The sequence below is a fragment of the Bactrocera neohumeralis genome, chromosome 3 (assembly GCF_024586455.1).
Source record: "Bactrocera neohumeralis isolate Rockhampton chromosome 3, APGP_CSIRO_Bneo_wtdbg2-racon-allhic-juicebox.fasta_v2, whole genome shotgun sequence".
NCBI classification, from domain to species: domain Eukaryota; kingdom Metazoa; phylum Arthropoda; class Insecta; order Diptera; family Tephritidae; genus Bactrocera; species Bactrocera neohumeralis.
Window position 1 is genome coordinate 1,468,821 of NC_065920.1, and position 21,158 is coordinate 1,489,978.

The 21,158-nt window shown below is 33.4% G+C and overlaps 3 protein-coding genes across 11 annotated transcripts; 1 reads left to right on the forward strand and 2 right to left on the reverse strand.

Annotated features, from left to right (window-relative positions):
* The first annotated feature begins 239 nt into the window (after positions 1-239).
* On the forward strand, positions 240-5,271 carry LOC126751953 (uncharacterized). 5 transcript variants are annotated; one of them, XM_050462427.1, is made up of 4 exons: positions 240-258; positions 741-1,222; positions 1,401-2,910; positions 3,143-5,271. In XM_050462427.1, exons 3-4 carry the CDS (start codon positions 1,425-1,427, stop codon positions 4,354-4,356), a joined length of 2,700 nt encoding a protein of 899 aa, XP_050318384.1. In that variant the 5' UTR covers positions 240-258; positions 741-1,222; positions 1,401-1,424; the 3' UTR covers positions 4,357-5,271. The 5 variants fall into 5 exon arrangements, with proteins under 5 accessions (XP_050318384.1, XP_050318382.1, XP_050318386.1 ...); XM_050462425.1 differs by lacking the exon at positions 240-258 and adding an exon at positions 265-647; XM_050462429.1 differs by lacking the exon at positions 240-258 and adding an exon at positions 265-421.
* LOC126751954 (uncharacterized) lies at positions 5,256-9,490 on the reverse strand. 3 transcript variants are annotated; one of them, XM_050462432.1, is made up of 5 exons: positions 9,214-9,490; positions 7,645-8,166; positions 7,216-7,575; positions 6,949-7,158; positions 5,256-6,880 (listed from the first exon to the last, which is right to left on the reverse strand). In XM_050462432.1, exons 2-5 carry the CDS (start codon positions 8,079-8,081, stop codon positions 6,130-6,132), a joined length of 1,758 nt encoding a protein of 585 aa, XP_050318389.1. In that variant the 5' UTR covers positions 8,082-8,166; positions 9,214-9,490; the 3' UTR covers positions 5,256-6,129. The 3 variants fall into 3 exon arrangements, with proteins under 3 accessions (XP_050318389.1, XP_050318387.1, XP_050318388.1); XM_050462430.1 differs by having other exon boundaries at positions 7,645-8,169; XM_050462431.1 differs by lacking the exon at positions 9,214-9,490 and having other exon boundaries at positions 7,645-8,285.
* A 1,361-nt stretch (positions 9,491-10,851) lies between these two features.
* LOC126752378 (ubiquitin-conjugating enzyme E2Q-like protein 1) lies at positions 10,852-19,626 on the reverse strand. 3 transcript variants are annotated; one of them, XM_050463123.1, is made up of 5 exons: positions 19,215-19,626; positions 12,523-12,997; positions 12,319-12,460; positions 11,897-12,246; positions 10,852-11,756 (listed from the first exon to the last, which is right to left on the reverse strand). In XM_050463123.1, exons 2-5 carry the CDS (start codon positions 12,753-12,755, stop codon positions 11,672-11,674), a joined length of 810 nt encoding a protein of 269 aa, XP_050319080.1. In that variant the 5' UTR covers positions 12,756-12,997; positions 19,215-19,626; the 3' UTR covers positions 10,852-11,671. The 3 variants fall into 3 exon arrangements, with proteins under 3 accessions (XP_050319080.1, XP_050319078.1, XP_050319081.1); XM_050463121.1 differs by having other exon boundaries at positions 12,523-13,015; XM_050463124.1 differs by lacking the exon at positions 19,215-19,626 and adding an exon at positions 13,061-13,077.
* Between the last annotated feature and the right edge of the window lie 1,532 nt (positions 19,627-21,158).

A 21,158-nucleotide genomic window follows, 5' to 3' on the forward strand; every position in this document is an offset into this window, starting at 1 on the left:
GTGGGAATTCATTTCCACTGAAAAGTTTTATTATTGTTTTTTGTTTTTTTTTTTTTTTTTGAAAAATATAATTTTGAATGAAATATGAAATCCGCAAGAGAAATTTTCCAGTTGCTTTCCAGAGCACAAAGAAAATTGAAACTTAATTCTCCTAAGTTCCCAATTTTGATTTAATGTGAAGTGAAACAACCAACTCAAATGAGTCTCAAAAGTGATTGTTGTGTAAATAAAAACAATTGTGATAGTTGAATCAAATAAGTTGGTTAAAAATGTTTAATATTATTTTATACATCTCACAATTGTAATAATTTATATATTAGTAAATTATATATACATAACTCAAAGGAGCAGCGCAAGACATCCGAGAATCAAGATTTCAATTAAATGATAAACTGGATTTGTCTGTGTAGCAAGAAGAAGGGTGAGAAGAAACAAATTGTCGGCGCCAATTGTTTCGTATGGAGCACTGAAGCAAAGCGGTAGGGGGTGTATAAAGATCGAGCATTGCTCGCGCTGTGCGGTTCGTTGCTCGGTTTTCGCCTTGGCAGAGCGTCCAATGTGCTGCGGCTTTTAACGTTCAGTGGTTGTTTGGTTTTGCCCCGGTTGTTTGACGCACGCTGCGCGGCAAGAAAATTGTTGTGGCAGTAGTGAGTTTGTTTTATTTTTACTTTAATATTTTTTATTTCGCCACTCTTTTATATATATTTTTCTTTGAATTTTCGTTCGCATATCGCCTGAAGAAAAACAAGTTAGCACGCAATGGCATGGCTATATGTTGGCAGTGCTTGATTCAGTGGGCACAGGTAAAATCTTCACGGGAAAAATAATATCAAAAGCATTAATAAAACAACAAAAAGCAGAGCTTACTACGTGAGTGGTTTCGGTTTGTAGACGGTGAACTTTTATTTTTTTATTGCTTGGGTTCGTGCTGCTTGGGTGATTCAGCCTCGAGATTAAGACAAGCATAGTCTGCAGTAGCGAAAAGAAACTACGTTCAACATCTCAGCAGCAGGCAAAGAATTTGCCTTCGTGCAACAAAAAAGACGAGTTCGTAGACGGTATCATCAATTGTGGCAAAGGCAAAGCCAGAAAATCGCACGGCTAAATTGAAAAATACATACTTATTTACATTGAATATGCCTCTTCGTCGTGTTAATATAATTTCTTCTTAACTCAGATCTGGCACCACGTTCGCTGTTAAGGAATTCACAACTAAAAACATGTATGTATGTACATACTATATAACTATTCCAAAAATAAAATGAATATCAATAAAAAATTTCATAAAAATAATAAGGCAATAATATTATTCTACTTATTAGTTTATTTTTTATTAATATTTATATGATATTACTTTATAGATTTAATAATTTAATATAATGTTTTTTGGTTTTATTTAGTACATGCAAATATATAAATAAGTAATGGAAATCCTCATGAAATTAAAATGCTCACCATCTGTACCGAACCACGGCAACAGCACCACACACTCTACTCTCAAAGTCGTTGACCATCATCATCAACTAACTCAGCAGCACGCAACATTACCAGCACCTGTAACAACAACCCCACCAACACTCATTCGCTTGCCATCACAAACAAACGTAACTTATGGCTCCCCACCATCATTGCCGACAATCGCTATTCAAACCCTACCCAGTGTACCATCTAAAAGACCATGTTTGAATTATTCAAAGTCTTTGGAGTGCTGCAACATTACCGCTACCCAACAGGGAATTGAAATATTTAGCTTACCATGGGATCAGCAAGGTCGCCGGAACGTTACATACGAAGTTTCAATGCAAAAACCTCCATCTTGTTGCACAGATATCAACGGCAGCAATTTGTACGAAACACCTGCTTGTTGTAGTACGTACGGCACAAATTCGACTGCATCTTATTCAACTGCCACGACGCAACTAGCTCAACCTCCGCCACTACAGCAGGCACCTACATTGCATCCTCCCCCATTGACATTCCAAATTGCTTCTTCTGAAGATTTGTCCGAAAATGATTCAGTTGCAGATTTAGATAGACATTACGAATATAAGGAACCGGAAGAAAACTTTATCTCGATAGAAGATACTAAAATAAAAGGTTTTTTGATAAAAATTGGCCGAGAATGTGCTTTGCAGAAAAGGAGGCAAAAACCCACAGATCGTGTAATTGAATCTGTTCATAAATCAAATGAGAATCAAGTGGATTTTGAAATCATTAATTTAGATGATGAGGATGACCGGGAAGAGCTTCGACAAATAATGCATCAGGTGGAAAAAGACACTCTTAAAAAAGATTCACGATGTGATGTTCAGCATATCGCTTTGTCGGATTTAAATATGTCTACCAACAGTAGAGATAATTGCAGAGCCAGACTCAAATCTCCATGTATTAGCCTTATTCCAAAGAGTCCGCCCCTTACATCAAAATCTGCGAAGGTGATTTCTCAGAAGAAAATCGAACTCTCTAAGGAACGTATAATTGCACATATAGAACTCTCTGATACCAGTGACTCTGAACCAGAACAATGCGAAAATATTACTGAGAATATTCGGAGTACAGAAAGTGCAGTGGTTGCGGTTGGATTCAATAGCGATGACGATGAGGATGAGCTATCGTTCGCAGCTGCAGCTGTTACTTGTGAACTGGAATGTGACGATGATGACATTGACAACATTGAGAAAATTTCCGACAATGCAAAGACGAGTACAAATATTTCAAGCAACGAAGTTGTTGTCCTGCATTCAGACGATGAAAACATTGAGTTCATCGATAAACCAGAAAAAGGACAAGAATTGAATTGGGAAGATTTAGATAGACGTGAAAAGGGTCGACAATTTTTCGAATGTTATTTATGTGGCAAAAAGGTGCAATCAAGTTATAACTTGAGAAGACACATGATGATACATACAGGTAAGAACGAAAACGCGTTGTTTGATTTACACTATAAATAATTAATATTTCTTTAAATGTGTTGTTATTATTATAGTATATGTATATTTTCTATTCTTCCAAAAACGTGATAACTTTCAAACTTATTAAATTGAATTTTTACTCTAGTCGACGAAATACATACATACATACATACATATAAAATTTTGTTAAATTTTCAAGATTTTATTGAGGTTTATCTTCGTAATCACAGGTGAACGTCCATTTGGTTGCGATATGTGTGATCGGAGATTCCGTGAGTTCAGTGACTTGAAGAAACATCGCCGCCGACACTCAAACGAAACAAATTTCGTATGTATGGTATGCCGTGTGAAACCGCCCATGATTCAAGATTCAACCCGTTGCAATGATTGCGATTCGAAGACGAGTGCAATAACAGCAGCAATGCGACCACAACTTTCCGCGTCACCTTCTTCTTTACCAGATAAACCACAAACACCATCGTTACCAATTCCGACGCTACCACCCCCACCACTCACGGCAAGGCCTTTGCTGTCTACTGAGAGATTCCATGATACATCAGCAACAACAAGTTACACCTCAATTGAAAATTCTGCTGAGACAAGCAACAAGGAAACGCCCAAAATTATAGGAAAAATTACACTAGATTTTGAAGATTCTACCTCTTCCTCGAAGCGCTCAAATTCTACACCTTTGCCCAGCGCAGATATGCCGTCCTTAGTGCCGATAAATGCCCCGTTTACTGTTAATAAAACAACGCCAACTAGTACTCAATTGTTGCTTGACAATATTCCGGTAGTTCATCGACCTAACTATAATCAGTTAGGTATTGTAACTCGCAAAGAATTTCCTTGTCCACTTTGTCAGCGTCCATTTGGTACGCGACACAATCTAAAGCGTCACTTCATGATACATACGGGCGAAAAACCATTTTCTTGCAATAAATGCCGTAAACCGTTTCGAGAATACTCAACCCTAAAGAAACATATGGCGACACATCAACGCGATCGATATTATAAATGCCTTCATTGTCCAAGAAAATATCGTGACTACTTAGAGTATAGCGGGCATAAGAAAACTCACACAAACGAGGAAGATGATGACGATGATGACGACATGAATTTTGATCAGCAACAGTTGAGCTCGTCCAGCACCACGTCCAGTCCACAAAAGAAAGTAAAAATAAATTGTGACAGTAGCTACGATTCAAACGAAGAAGACTCGTCCAGTGAAGATTGGCTGGAATGTTGCGAGTGTAAGCAGCGCTTCACAGAAATCGAGGTGTACACTAAACATTTGAAAGAACACGATCCTATGGTGTATCTCTACGAATGCTATATCTGCAAAAAGACCTTTGAGCAGCGTGATGAACTAATCGAGCATGTGAGCGCTTGCAAGGAAGAGTTGCGCGAAACAGCATTACAACGTGCTACATGCTTCAATTAATCTTTGTAGTACTTCCAAAAGTGATTTAACTATGCAATATATGACCTACAAAAAATAATGTTAATACTCCAGGCGAATTAGTCTGTCTCCAATCAACAAATTGGATTTGGAAATATGTATATAAGGTATTTAAAGTACTTAAACTTTTCTATATACATAATTGTGTTATACCCAGCAATGAAAATGCAGTTTAACTGTTAGGTTTTTCTTAAGGCAGAGATAGTTTATACATGAAAATGTGTCTCCTTTTATTCCAGTGACATTCCATTATAGTATTTTATTTTATATTTATGTGTATTTGTTTATTTATCTAGTTAGTAGGATTCAAAATACCATCCGCAACAAATTGAAAAGTAGAAGTATGATGAGATTGCATATGATAAGATATAAGAGTACCTACATATATAATACAGTAACGGAGTTGAGGCAATGCTGCTAAATGTATCTATGCATTTTTGACAAACAACTTTGAATCAAAGCTGTTTAATATAATGGAACGACTTTAGTAATTAAAAATATGTATTTGGTTGAAATATTGGTCATTAGTGGCATAATGTTGCAATTTGGTTGTAATGTCAAAATTCCACATATAGTATCTTAACGATTCGATCCGATTTTAGTGCAATAAGTTCTCAGTAGATGTATTATTAGTTAAACTTTTTACTCCCATGTTCCTTAAACGGATAAAGCATACAGCTTTCACATCGTACTCTTTTCCTTCAGTCTCGAATGCTGTCTTTTCAAATACAAAAAAAAAAATTAAAAAGCTTGTGATTCTCAACAAACCTTTTGGTATAAAATTAATGATAAGAATATATTTTATAGAAATGTGTATATTTATACCGCGTTTATATGTACAACATGATATTGTAAATTCTTTATAAAATAAAGTACTCATATTTTATTGAAATTAAAGTCGTATTTATTTTATTTCTTAAAGTTACATGAAGCAAATTAACTGATATTTTATGTGTGATCCTTTGCATACATCGCAACATTTTAACTATAGATCATACATAGTCGTAGATCAGAAAATACATTTTCTTAATTCGCAAGATAAACACCATTTTAAGAGTTATAGGAGCTACAAAGTTATTAACAATCACGACGACAATTATAGGATTAACCTAAATATTCACCCAAGAACTATTATAAATATTTTAAAAGCACAAAATCTGTATCTTGCAATTCAGTCGAAGGCTTTCCTCTAGTCAAAAATTAACTAACCCATATGCAATTGACTATTCAATTTATTTTACAAAGCAATCATGTATTGGTAAAGTGTCACGCAATTTAATAAATATATTTCATAAATCAGATATCAGATATATCAAACAAAAAAGAAACAATTTTCTTCATATCAGTAAGTGAAATTCACTTTTTGTTTACATAAATTATTCTAATTTATATACATACATACATACATTACAGACTTAAATAACAGTAATTACTAAATGAAAATGAAATGAAACGATTGCCAAATACTCAGTCTGATTAACAGACAAAACAATTGGAGTAAGTGGACTATGACATGAATTAGAAAAGACAACTAAACTCTACAAAAATGAGTTGATAACAATAAATGATGGCGGGAGAACATATTTATATCAACTTAAAACCAAACTTTTTTCTAAATTCCTAGTACTTTAATGCCAACTAGTTTTGTAATATCAAGGCAAAATAAAAAACTTCGAGAAAGCAAAAAACAGAACAGAAATCCTCCTCGGTCAATTATAACTTAATTTATTGGGAAAACGGACAACCTCTCGTTATTTACGAACCATTTGTGCATGATGAAGAGATAAAGTCCGATGCGCTTACTGTTAGAGTAGAGGCGTTAACGTTGGTGCTAGTTGCGTTAATACTTTCGGTTGGTTCGCTGCTTATACTGCTAACAATGAATTTCTTATTACCAGTTAAACCCTGTTTGTTGATGTAAAAGCTTTTTTGTACTGCCAGCGGACTTGTGCTAATATCATCAACGTTCAGTCTATTAAGGAAGCTTGCAGCTGCCTTGGAGGCGCTGTCGCAGGAAGATGACTCGATGCTGATGCTGGAGCAACCCCCGATGGACGATGTCTCACTCTTCATGTCATCCAACAAGGTAGCATCATCCTGTATGTCAGTGGCCATTGCTTGAACTTCACTGCCTGTATTTGTATCTACACTGCATCCAGAAGAACCACTGGTTGTTGAAATTCTGTTATTTCTAAGTTTTTCGTTATTATCTGTCACTGAAATGCCTTCATCCATTCCCCCATTTCCAATGCACATTGGCTCGCTGCCACCAGATATGGAGGAAGCCGTTGAAGAGCCAGAGGAGCATATCCCTGAGGTAGTTGTTGAGTCGATGATCCCTCCACTTATACTGCTACTTGGTGATGAACAAGCTGAATTGTTATTTGTATTATTGGTGCATAACTTCGATATGAATAGCTTTGGTGTTATTCGACCATCGTATGTTCCAGAATCCGGGCTGGGGCATATTGAAGATGGTGATTGACAAACTGGTGAAGAACCTCGACTGGAAAATTTATTGAAATTGAATGAATATGAAATGCGATGAAATATTGCAAAATAAATAAATCTTACCTTTCCGTAAATATTTTCTTCAAAGGTGGTTGAGAATATACATTCCAATTACTTCCAGTACCACCACCATCATCCAACTCAAATTTGCGCTTAACGGGTCCTAATTGTGATGGCCGCATAGCGATTGGTGACATTGATCGTCTAGTAGCGAAAGTACGTCTTGTTGGTGATGGTGACAAACCGTATGGTAGCCTCATCCCGGCACGATTACTGAAAATATGCTCAAATTTATAAAATACTATTACGAATTTTCGTAAAAAAACATACTTTGTTGGGCTCGGACTCGAACAACTCGTAACTCCAGATGGCAAGGAAACCTGTAGTGGATTACTTAAGTCCTCTGATTTACAAGACCAATTTTCAGCAACCAAAGTCAAGTCCTCCCAACTTTGGGACATTTGCATGGCACTATGTAATTCACGTTCATGATTTGCTTCGCGAGTATTTAACATATCTACGCATTCTTCTTGTCTCAACTGGGAGACACGTGGAGTGAGGCAAAGTGGCAAGCCATTTACTGCAGTCGAGTTGCCTCCAACGCTAGCTGCCCCATGAGGAGTATAACTGGCCGAGTAACGACGGGCACGGGGTGCGAATATGTTAAACACTGGCGCCGGTGAAACTTCCCTAAAATAAATGAGATTAAATATATATTAATTGAAAGTCTCTTTTTCATATTTCCAATCAAATGAATACCTGGAGGAAGGATTTGAACGTGGTATTCCAATATGTATATTGTGTCCAAAGTTGTTTACAGTTGATACGTCGCCAACCGCCTCACGTTTGTTAAAAGTTTGATGTTTTATAGGTGTTGATAGTGCCTCTTTTGGGTTATTTACACCTACAGGATTCGCTGTATTTCCAACATTTCGCATGGCCATAGCTGCTGCAGCGGCTCGAGTAGTCATTGATGTGAAAGAAGAGCCAGCGGGCAAAATTGGCACGCTCAAACAACGTTTTAGTGTTTTGCTGTTATTTAATGGTATAGTTAAGCCAGAAGTGTTTTCAACTTCCACGCTTTGGTCAGAACTGGTACCAATGTTGGTTGTTGATTCTGCGGAGTTTTTAATTAATTCTGAACTTATTGTTTGTGGTGGTCCATCAGCTGTTTCAATTATTTCTCCTACATCCATTGTAGGTGTGCTATTTGTGATCTTTTTATAGTTTTTTTGATGTATGACACGCTGCTGTCACTTAAATAATGCTCACATATATTTTCTGCTGAAATATTTAATGAATGAACCGAATTATTTCTGGGACTATATACGACTACACAAATAATATTGGGACACCTAGATGAGGGTATACACAGGCTACCATTCGGTCGGTTCTCAACCTGCTGAGCTGTTAATTTACACCCGACCCCTCTCATATAATCAAAGTGTTTCGTTTACGTTAGTATTGCCACACGTTTTTTTTTTCAAAAACTTATTTCAGGTGATTTTTAACACATATATAATGATGGAAAGACAGTTTGTTAAGACAAAAATTACAACCAATCCTCAGGGAAATAAGTACTTTGAAATAAGATTCATTGGGATTAATAATAAAATTCAACGTTCAAATAATTTTAAGTATATTTAAGACTCTATAAATAAGGATTAGAAAACACATTCAGTTGAAATTTTATTTCAAATAAAATAATTTTAGATTTCTTAAATAAAAAGCATTACTGAATGGTAGTATGTATTAGACCATGGTCTTAGTATGAACATATATTAATAACCGGATAAGGCATTGTTCGAATAGTAATATTCGGTTTGCAGAATCCGAATCTACGTATACAAGTTTGTAAAAACTTTGCAGTACATACGTATACAATGGCATTTTAACAAATGTAAAGCAAGCAAATATCAAAGGCTGCTTCGATTTCAAACAATTTTCGTTTATTCAAATACCTGCAGCATTCGACTATTCGGATAGTACTAATCGTTTAATATTCCTACGGATGGTTACAAACCGAATAACTGAACAATTGGGTTTTCAGGTTATTCGAATAATTTTAAAGAACCCTAATATATTTGTATACTAATATTGGGTAAAAGTTGGAGATTTTTAATAGTAATTCTCCAAATCATGGCAACACTCTTTACATTGACGAATGTCAATTGATTTCGTGTGGCGAGCACCATTTTCAATTATCAATATCTCCACAAAAATAAGCTTATACCATTAAATTTTAATGTTTTTAGTAACTCCACAGAATATATTTTAAAATGGTTTAATTTTTTCGACATTCTTTAAACAATTGTAGTAGAAATTTACCTGTGAAATGTTATCCTTTCTCCGTCTTTGCTTACGCATACGCACAAAATCTTTCTCGTAAATACGTAAAATATCCGACCACACGAATTTCACTGGTAATTTTCACTGTGTAATCGCATAGTTCTTTTCAAAAAAATTATTCAGATCTTTCACACAATATCTAAAAAATGTTTAATAACTATAATCCATAGAGAACTTGCACGATTTAATTACTTTTTTCGCCTTTGAAAAAATGTGAAAATTTCGTGGCTGCTGACATCTCTGCTACTTATTGCAGTCACTCATAAACTTCTATAATACAGTGGCTTTCAAAATGTCAATATATGGTTCCGTTCGAAGCTTGTTAGAATTCAGCAAATTTAAAATGCTTTGTTCGAATATAAATGCGGGTGATATTGGTTAATGTATAGAAAAATCATTTGCTTAAAAAATTTTAGAAGCCGATACTCTTTGGTAAGCTGTTATTATGACACAAGTTATATTATTTTCATTGTTTTATAAAAATTGTATAGCTAATGAAATACTAGTACTCATTCCAAACAAGTAGTGACCCATAGAATACAACTGCAAATATGTATACATATCTGTATATGTAAACACATAATTGTAAATACATTTCCAATATCCCAATATTTTGCTATAGACTGGACAGATCTCTAATATTTCAATAAGTAGCAATAAAAGCTGCATATACATAGATAACGCTGCTAATAAAAAATAAAAAGCATTTTTTAGTTTTATCAAAAAATCGCTGCATTTAGGTGTGGCAGCATAACATATGTATGTACCATACATACATACATACTTGAAACCTATCACAATTTTTGAGTAAAATTAGAACTGATCATAAAAGCATTAAATAGAAATATTGCCAGAGGTTGTCAATATCGGGGGCTTTAAGTATCGTATTAGTGTTCCTATGCCCTTTTCAACTTACCGAGTAGTAAACACATCAATGTGTATGTACATAATTTTTTTATTTGTGGTTAATTTAATAAAAACTTACCATTTCCGAATGAAAAATGCTTTTGTTTATTACACATAGAGGTTTATTAAATTATTTTGAACATACGAATGCTTACATGCATATATGATATAGTATATGCATAGTTATTACAAAACATCGCAAAAATCGCAAAATACTGAATAATATTTTCGTACAGCAAATTTTTATGAACATAAACATTTTTACAACCGAATTCACGAAGAAAAGTATGCCGAATTCAATGCTACACACAAACAGTTATGTCGGTGTAAAGTATTTTAAACTAATTTAAAAAATATATAACATTTATTGTGTTATATACTATATGTACACATGTTTGAAACTGAGATATAGTAAACTATATAACGATATTTTATGCTTTTGACGGTTGTTTGTGAAAACAAGAGTTAGAAATACTTCCATAAATATTTAGATTTATTGCATATTATTTTCTTAAAAGTGTACATATACATATACATATGTATAATTAATAAGTGATTACGTACTAATAGTCTTTGGAGTCAACATAAATAAATTATTTAAATTATTTTAACTATTTGTATAAAAAAGTATTTTTTTGGTAATAAATTCAGTATCTATGAAATCACAAAACATTGGTTTCTCCAATTCTATAACACAGCTTGCTTAATATTGGTGTATAGTGCTTTAATTCAAATCTTAACTAAAATTTTGAACTCTTGTGTTTCATGCAAAGTGTTGGTAAACCACTTCTGCAGCTTTACCTTGCAAAGTGAGCCCCTTCCTAAGTAATTGAATATGTAAATCCAGAAAAATTAGAATAATTTTGACTTTCGCGACCGTAAACATTACTATCTATAAAATAATTGCTTAAAATAAAAATGCCACCATGTTGCATACACGTTTTGCATTCAATTGAAAGATCGAAACATATTCAAACGGTTAATTTAGTTTACATTATAATTCATTTATTTTTGATTTTAGTATTTACATTTCTAAGTTGTTTCTGGATGGTTTTCGGTTTATTTGCGAACTCGCGAATTGATAAATTTACCATATTGTTATAAGTGTATATTATCTTACGTGGTGTTTTATAAAAATCTTATTCTATCGCCATTTTTTTGCAAAAAAAAAAAATAAATAAACATGGAAGGTATATTTATATTAAGCTATGTATATGTTTTATATACCATGTATGTATATATGTATATTGTATGTGTGTATGAGCAAACCGTATTGGTAATACAATTACAAATACTATTACATGCTTAACAACGAATTATCTTTTTGTGGCAGCTTCTTAACGAAAATCGAAAATACCGAGTTCAATAAATGTTTAAATGTATGTATGTACTTATGTGTGCCTAGTAAATAAACTTAATTATGAGTGTACTTTTGGTCAGAGCAAGGACCAGAACTGCATTCTTCTTTGACATTTGTGTTTTTGTTTTCTTACACCGCTTGTGTACACAGATGCAGCAAGTGTATAGCCATTCAACCGTCGGAAAGTGCTGGAGTTACCCAGCCGTATTTTTCGTGTGTTTTTACCAATGAACGGAATGCTTCCTCCGCTGTTCGTCTGTTAAAATGAACAAAAACAAAAGTTATTTATATTTTGTCATTATAGATTTTAAACGAAGTTCTGATGTGCATTATATGTATGTCACGCATTTAATGGAGCAAATTATGTGTAAGAGATGTCTGTGCATTTTTACTCACCTACTAAAATCCTTTGAACCCTTTGTTTTTCGCACAATACGTCCCTGTCCCTTAACTAAGCTCGCTGCAAACTGCATTAAGACCGCCTCTACAGTGTACGCTGAGGCCCAACCGCGTGGCGTTAAAAGTTCCATGCAAATTGCTCCACCTTCCATTACGAAGCCCTTTTCGATTCTCGGTTCGACTACTCGCATAAAAGGCGGTGCGAATGGGAATTTATCGGGAAATACAAGATGCAGGAGTATAAATGGAATGTTCATCTCAGCCATGTCTTTCGCTAATTTCGAATCTGGATCGACGATATGGAGTCGTGCGTACCACTCATACAGATTGTCGTTTATAAGTTCCACCTGTGGCATCAACATTCATCGCGTAACATAATCATTAATAACTCAAAATTATCCATATAATTGTTTGCTTACCGTGAATACTGGATCGTTTTTACTATTGTGCATTTTTTGTATCTCCTTGTATTCTTTCATTAGGCGCCGTGCCCGAATACTGTGATCGGGAACATGTTGAACATTGACTGACATAACCATTCTACTTGTAGCTGGTGAAACTCTGAAAAAAGCAAATTTCACCTTAAAGAAATTAGTAGAAAAAAAGAATTTATCGTTATGTACCTGTTATCTTGTCGACGTAGACGTCTACCCGGCGATTCAGCTACAACACCGGCGCCTAGCGCATTACCGTTTGAATTTTTCGCCGTCACATTGCCGCTGACATTTCCTCCAGAGATATTCCCACTTGCGCTACCCCCAGCCTCAGCCGTTTTATCACCACTGCCACTGCGACTTCTACTCTTGTTGAATTTTCGTATAGCCGCGGTCACTTTCTCCTTAAGACGGGACGACATTTTTCAATTTTGCACTCGCCTATATTTATTGTTATTGTTATTTAACTTAAGTCTTTTGTTCTTCGGAGTAGGTGTTGGAGCTGCCCACAATTGAAACTTTATATTTTCGGTGGTTTTCTAGTAGTTTCCGAATGCTTGCTCAGTTCCACGTTCTCATTTGAGCACAACTGTTTCTTCAATCTTTCAGTCTTATACCTATAACACTTTTCATCTCGAGAAATTCAAATTGTTGCACAATGCACCTGGGTGGGAAAGAAAATCTAAAATCAAAACATTAAACAATTTTTTTTATATATTATACATACTATATTAGAGATACAAGCTTAGTAAAATGTAGTTTAGCTGATTTTATTATTCTCAGAAGATAGAAAGAAAAAATCTCAATTCAATTCTACAATTTAAAGTTTCCAGAAAATTTTGTTTTTTTGTTATAAGATAGCAAGTAAGTTTAACTATGGAAACAGGAATAAAATGAAATATATAAGAAAAACTAAATAAATTGTAATTAATATTGAATAGAACCGATTCGATTTAGGTATATATTCAGACTATACGTCAGACGCGAGAATTATAATAATTTATTGTTGATTCGTTGATAGAGAGAGAATAGAGGAGATAAATAAATATGTTTGATGAGTGTGATTGCACCAGCAAAATAGTCGGTAAAAGTCAACAAAGGAAAACAAGAATGAGCGGATATGAATAACAAGCAAATACACTTACATATGCAAAGCAATATTCATAAAAATGCGAAATTAAACATTTTGTAATTAATACTAGCATAAGTTTATACTATAAACAAAATGGAACGGTCTTATATTTAATAAAATTTATTTACTTGCACATAGTAAAATCTATCCAAGCATTGCCGATTCAAGAGTTAAATTGGGAAGACATTTTTGTATAGATTTGTTTGAAAGAAATTAACACAACTTAATTCATAAAGCGTTCTGTTTTTCAAAGGTTAACAACTGATAAAAAATATGAAAATGTAAAGGGACAAGAAAAAATATATCTTAATTTGTTGTTGAACACGTGAGGTGCGTGTACATGCAACATGCATCGGATGTATTATGTAAATCAATGTATACGAAGGAGGTGCACTCCAGCAATAGAATGGGTGAAGTATTTAGTTTATGAACCCCGCAAGCCAAGCTGTGATGTTTAACGATAAAAACCACCCAATTTATTTGCACCCCCCTTTTTGTTATATTTAATTAGATAATGTAGTTATTGGAGATTTGATTTTATTTCAATTATTTGTGGAATAAATTAATTCAGAACAGAACCAATAAAGTTTGCAATAAATATTGTCATATTTAGAAACCGGACAGAGAGAGATAAAATATGCTTATATTCACTTATTTTTTAATATGTACATATGTATGTTTGTATATGCACCAATACACATTTGCGTCATAGTAAGTGCATTTTCACGCGCCTGCACAAGCTTGTGGTAGCAATTATTATATTTTTATAATACCCGTAGTGTTATGTTCCTGCTGTCAACAATTTCCTATTTATAGTGTTCGGATTTGCAAAGGTATGGCGGTGGTCTGAATTGTTGTTGGAAGTATTTAAGCGTAGCAGACTTACATTGATTCAATATTTTTTAAGGATTTGTTATTGAACTTATGGTATTTTACTAAAAATCACCAGATTCCATTATTAAATGTTCCCGAAAAACTAGTAAAAGAACACCTTTGAGCGAATAAATAAAATTTTCTTCAGCAGAGTCGACCGATTTCAGTACGAAGTATTTCTGAAGGAAATTTATTTTTCTGCTGTGAAAATGTCAGATTCAGTAAGTTCAGGAATAGCTCAGTAAGAAATAATTTTTATAAATATTTGAAAGTATAGCACGTTGTATGTATGTACATACATATTATCGTAATCCATAATGAAACACATGTGTGCATACTTTTAAAATAAAGTAGGTGGTACATACATACATATGTATATGTAAGTATGTATACGAAAATATGCATTTAATTATTTAAAGCACTCGTATGTCTATCTGCCATTCAGGAACTCAGGCTGCAATTATTTAATCCCATTTCTGGTATTCTTGATTAAATTGATAAACAACAGAACCACCAACAACGGTGCGAAATATATACAAAAGAGGTGGCATTATCGTGAATTAGGCATACTTACATACTCATTTATTTCATTTTATATGTAAACATACATACATATACATATATGTATGTCAGTTTAATCGGTTTAAAGAGAATTATCTACCTGCAAAAATAATATCGTAAATTCTGTTTAAAAATTGATCCTCGAGATGGAATCTGGGGTGACATATCGGGTTCTTCGGGAGCAATACTCTTATTGTTTAAAAAGCAGTTTTGAAGAATATTCCCATTAGTAATGTGGACCAATAAATAACACTGTTAAGATACAAAATAAACGAATCCACACACATATACAAGTATACATACGTACATATGTATGTATATGATGTATATGTACATATATGTATTAGAACGTTCGACTGATATTCTAATTATCAGAAACAAATTCTATTGTGCACAGCACTCTGTGGACGCATTTAGTAGATGCACTTGCGGCATATGGAAATAAGTATATTGATTTACATTTAATTGCGTAGTGCTTTTGTATGAATATACATACATATGTATATATGTATGTATAAGTACATAAACTGCTCTTTTCGTCTTTTTTTCAGGTGGGACATGCAAATATATTTCCTCTCTACATGTACATAAGTGCACACGCGTATAGTACAATAAACGTGCATGGTTGGGAACAAACAAAGGCGGATAAAACTTGGCGTCTTTTCTTTCAAGCGATGCAATGTGCATGCAAATAAATATCCGCCACACACACATTAACAAAGGTGCTATAAAAGAATATTGTAATCTGCAAGATACGACAGATGAAAGTAAGTAAAAGTGAATCACTCACATTAAAACTGCTCGCTGTGAATAAAAGCATCTATAAAATGCAAGAGATCGCCATGTATACATACATGTATGGTAAACGAATAGTTCGTCGACATGGGGAATATTGAACATGCCTACATATGAAAACCTACTTATTTTATTTTATTTTTTCCATTTGAAATGTATAGTAAATTAATCCGCCCATTGTTGTTGCAAAACGCATATGCAATTAAATATATGCGTATGTGAATTTATTTATCGATTAAGCGTATGTCAACAATCAGCGAATTGCCGCTTGCAACTAATTTCCCGAGTAAATAAATAATAAATGTACATGTGTTTATGTACATAGCATATGTATAGAGCTAGTTGGTTTATGTTCGCAAATTGTTGCTCAAACTGAAAGCTTTCGTTTATTATATTTATAAAAAAATTAGTTGAAGTTTGATTAGAAATACGAAAAGACTTTTTCGACTACCCAATATGTAGAGGTATCTAAGTATGTATGTACCATACATGCAAACACACGATAAATGAATTTTTATTGGTGCTTCCAAATTGGCAATTCTTTGTCCAATCTTCTACGCCTACTTAGGGTGGTCATCTTAATGCCACGTGTCAATTGGATGGTCTTAACTTTTGTGTATTGCCTCCAAACAGCTGATGGATTTGTTGAGGAATGTTGGTGTTGTTGCAATGCATCGCTCAAAGTTTACAGTCAATAATAAGCCTTTGTTTATCAACGCTGCCATGGTGGGACTCGGACAGCTGCTGCAGTGCTTTGAACTTTTGCCAATGACGCGATATACATTCTGACATATTTATGTACATACATATGTATATAATAAATTAATGATTCGTAAGAACTGATGCTGTTTGTGGGTTTTATGGCCTCGATGGCAACAACAGCTAGGAAACTGAAGACTTGCCAAGCAAGTGAATGATACACACACGCGGATTAAGCAACAGCCGCTGCTTCATCTTTTATTGTATGCGCAATTAACGGTGATGGCTAAATTGATATGATTAAGTAATGCAATTTGAATGGTTAAGCGTATCTGGCTTCTAATGCATTTATAAATTATAAGTTTGCCATAATTAAGTCAGTATCAACGAGGGTGAGGTCCACAGCTATATGATACATTTGCTGGTGATTTGGTACTTTTATTTCGGAAGTCTTTTGCATGAGGCAGGCCTTGCTATTTTAAAAAATCCAATTGTCCCGTTATTGGGCATATTGATCGTTCTGAGCTGAGATAGAGGAAAACGTACAATTAAATCGTAACAAACCTTCCTTTATTTGCTCATGATTCATTGATATTAGACATTATGGAACATGGACATAGAGAGCATTATAGAGATTTTATATAGCCACCCTGTATAATTCGAAAAGCCGAGTTTGAGCACCAAGCAAGCGCTATACCCGTTTGTGAAGCTATGTGTTTGTGACGTATAACACATATGCTGATAAAAATAATATTTATGTGCATATAAGTATTTATTGTGAGAGCGTAGGAGTGGATGAGATACGTTGGATACACGCATAAATACACTTCACGTATTTGTTAGAGGCTAATGGAATGCGAACATTAGTCAACATTGTGCTTATTATCCTTACTAGTAGATAGTCAATTTATTTGACCTTGAAATAAGTGTTTTTCTGCTGTCCTTTAAACACATACACGACATACCCGCAAGCCCATAGAGCAAACATAAATACATAAATAATATAATAAAATATATTTTTGCGATTTAATCTCATTGAAGCCCTCAAAATTGCCTTACTTGTGAATAAATATGTGGAACGCCTAGTTGTATGCAATGTAATATTTTTCAGATTTTTTCTCATTGAGATGTAAACATAATTCACAATGAGAACGGAAACCTATGCATTTTACAACAATGGAAGGAAACCATTAGGCAAACCGAATAAAATAGCATCCTTCTATTACTTACATTATCTTGTGTACTCCGGAAGTATTTAGACTTATGGCTTCAAAATCTTTCCATGCGTGTATGGTAATTGAATGAGTATTTCATTGAGCTTTTAAAATTCAACACAACATTAATTTGTTATAACTTTTTAATTTCACATTTAAGACGAATTTTATGTCTGCTGATAGAGATTATAGAGGCGAAACCCTTATCGCTGTAAAACATCTTGCACGTACACACACAGACGTCATAAACACACATATGTACATATGTTATGTATGTATATTATTGAATAAAATAACTCCCTCACCTTCCGAGTGCTAATCATTGAACTTGAAAATTCCAAACAAACATGTGTGCTCTTGAACAGTGTATTCGACTAATATTTAAACATTATTACATTAACTAAATAAAGCCAAATTTTAAATAAGCCAGTCAAGCATAATAAATGAAACCTGATAGGCCTTGATACTGAACGTTGGTGTGTTGTGGGTTCAAGTTTTGATCGAGCCAAAATCTCCAACAAGGCATGTCTATTTTATACATACTGCAGAAAAAGGGTATTACAGAAAATGTGAGGAGTTCTAAATTTGTGCAATTTTCCACAAGTTGTTCTATTGAATATATGTACATACGTATCTATTTTTGTATATACATATGTATGCACATGTAAGTATGTAAGTATTCCTATTCTTCGCCGCTCAGCTTGTGCACAGTGTCGTTTGCAATGCTTTACTGACCTTCTGAGTAGGCAAGGTGAATATGTGAAGGTTACTTCTTTAATTATGAACTTCAAAGGAGGAAATAGGCTGTTACATGAGAGTAACATTAAAGATGTCCTCTAAAACCAACAACTAAGAGGTTAGTTGTTTTAACTATCAATATGAAATAATTAGAAATACACGCTTATAAATAATTTCACAGCCTAATTGACTAAGTTCAAAAATCAAAATTATAGTAAGGATTTCCTTAATTACATTTCACTTTATTTCGTAATAAGAACAGCATCACTGAATATATTGGCTTCTTTCGAAAGTTTCTTAAAAAGTGAAGCTTCACGAGTAAGGGGCACCAAATTGTTCTTAATCCTGTTATTATGTTATAATTTACGTATTGTTATACGTGTGTAAAGATATGTATCTAAAACAGTATTTCGTTACCCATTACTTACGGATGTAAATATGTTTCTATATGTATGTACATATGAATATTTGTATATATGTAATGGATATTTGTTTTGATAACATATTAAAGTAATCACGTCCTTAGAAAAGGATAGATTATCAATCTCTTAGTAATTGTACTACTATCGATATGAGATGATTTGCAACATTCTTAAGCATCTAGATTAAAATTAATTACAAAAAATGGCTAAAAGAAATTTTATGCACAAACAAATATAAATACGCCTAGTAATTTACGAATGTAGGGATTACATACACATAAAATTTGTTCTTCGCATGTACATACATGTGTACATATTTTCGCATAGATATAAATGCATGAATTTAACAGTATGTAAATATGAAGAGGAATGCGAGCTTTCGTTGACAATGGACCAAATATTAAATCTACGAATTTTATGTGTTATAACTTCGTAGTTTGTACTCACCGTCATTCAAAGATAATTATCCGCGATTATGTGAAAGTGAAGATCTAGTTTTATTTTTTTCCTCTCCACCCTTGTGAAACTGTTGGTTGCCTTTGCTGACTTTATTCTTGTGACAGCTGCCCTATCCGAGACCAATACAGATGGGTAAAATCAATGCTTGCAGCTCAGATGCTGAATACTCGTTAAGAAAGCCAATTTTGCAATTTTAATATAACTTTTATGCACTCATTATGAAAATTTATACAAACATATGTCGGCTAAGAGCTTGAACCTTTTGTTTTGCATAAATTCTTTAGTTTCATATATCCCCACTTCCGTTTTGTTTGTAGCTGTTTCGCATTTTTTTGTTATTTTATTTGTCCACTGTGCCACTCACCGCATCATACAACCGCTCGTAATGAAATTCCGTTAACTAGTGTTGCAAAAATGCAAAATTTGACAGAATCTACCACAATTGCTGATTTATAAGAACATAAAACAATGGCAAGAAGTCCAAACAGGGTGATTCAGAGAAATTTGAAATAAAGCGTTTTCCTATTTATGAAAAATCATGGTCGCCCTCTGCTGGTCTTACTAACCGCCGGAAAGCAAATCACAAATTTTAAAATGCATGTGAGCATGTCCATATGTTAGAAAATATGTGAAATGTTGTAATGTGGATTCCTTGATGAATTTTCGCCTACATTTACTGTATATCCTTGTTTATTTTTAAATTAAACGAATTCTATGGTGATATTTTAATATACTTGTTTTACTTTTATTTCTTTCCAGGAAGCTACATATACATATGTAGGTATATAGGTTACTGATATTCTTCCCATATTTGTACATTATAAAGTGTTTGAAAAAGAGCTATGTATCTACTGTATTAAGAATTTAATTAATGTATGTATGTAAGTATATAAAGTACGTAATTGGTTTTCACTTTTCTAATTTTTTATGGAATCAGGAATTGAATATTCTGCGCTGGTGAAAATACCTACTAACGCACACGTAAATTTTTTTGAGAAATCACAAGAATTAATGTCGATATTTCCTCCTAAGCACGCTATGTATTGCTTTGAACTGTTACAATTAGTTTTACGTTTTTCCAAAATTTCTACCATATATACATACATCTACGTGTAAATGTGAGTATATATTAGTGTTTATACTTTTATGTCCACAAATGTTTTGTATTCTTATAAATCAACGGGTTTGAGTATATAGTCGTGGATATATGTATGTATATAGCTAAAATATTGCTATTATAAACTTTTATAAATTTTTACTTGTATGGAACTGCCTCTCAGTCCAACAAGTTAACAAAAATAACACTACACAATCGCACCAATAATATTTGGTCAATTCATATACTATACTTCTTTAATTTTAATGTAACTAATTTACTATTTTACTTCATAAGTTAAGGGATCCCTCTAGCGTTTTCATACAATTTTTTTTAGTTATGTCCGCATAGAAATATTCCCTTGCTAATATACCTTTCTAAATAATTAGCAATCCGAAGAATGTAAAATAATTGGTGTTAACATTATCTGGATAATGAAGAATGAAAGTCACTACGGCATGCGTATTATGTTACAGATATTTACGTACTATTTAACAATTTGTGCTAGTATTTGATCTTTCATGTATATATATGTATGTATACATATGAACCAGATTCTTGGTTCTTTTGTGTAATTCTAAATGTGTTTCTGTATCAAGACATTTTTATGATTTTACATTTAATTAAATGCATGCTTACTTTAAGCAGATTTTCATAAATTCTCTGAATACTTTTATCATTCAAATTACTCTAGATGAGGAATCTCTAGTTAACGAATTATGGAAGAGTATTTGAAAATTACTACAACGAAATACCTAACAACTGATCTTGGGCGATCTGAATTAAATATTCAACTGATTGGCTTGAAGCTGAGTTTCCTTGTTAAAGGAACATAA

Coding starts and splice junctions, on each gene's coding strand:
- LOC126751953 (XM_050462427.1), top strand. CDS start 1,425: ATGGAAATCCTCATGAAATTAAAATGCTCACCATCTGTACCGAACCAC. Junction 2,911..3,142: donor ACACATGATGATACATACAG/GTAAGAACGAAA, acceptor TCGTAATCACAG/GTGAACGTCCATTTGGTTGC.
- LOC126751954 (XM_050462432.1), bottom strand. CDS start 8,081: ATGGATGTAGGAGAAATAATTGAAACAGCTGATGGACCACCACAAACA. Junction 7,576..7,644: donor CGTTCAAATCCTTCCTCCAG/GTATTCATTTGA, acceptor CATTTATTTTAG/GGAAGTTTCACCGGCGCCAG. Junction 6,881..6,948: donor AAGAAAATATTTACGGAAAG/GTAAGATTTATT, acceptor TAAATTTTCCAG/TCGAGGTTCTTCACCAGTTT.
- LOC126752378 (XM_050463123.1), bottom strand. CDS start 12,755: ATGTCGTCCCGTCTTAAGGAGAAAGTGACCGCGGCTATACGAAAATTC. Junction 12,461..12,522: donor CTACGTCGACAAGATAACAG/GTACATAACGAT, acceptor TGCTTTTTTCAG/AGTTTCACCAGCTACAAGTA. Junction 11,757..11,896: donor GGTTCAAAGGATTTTAGTAG/GTGAGTAAAAAT, acceptor TCATTTTAACAG/ACGAACAGCGGAGGAAGCAT.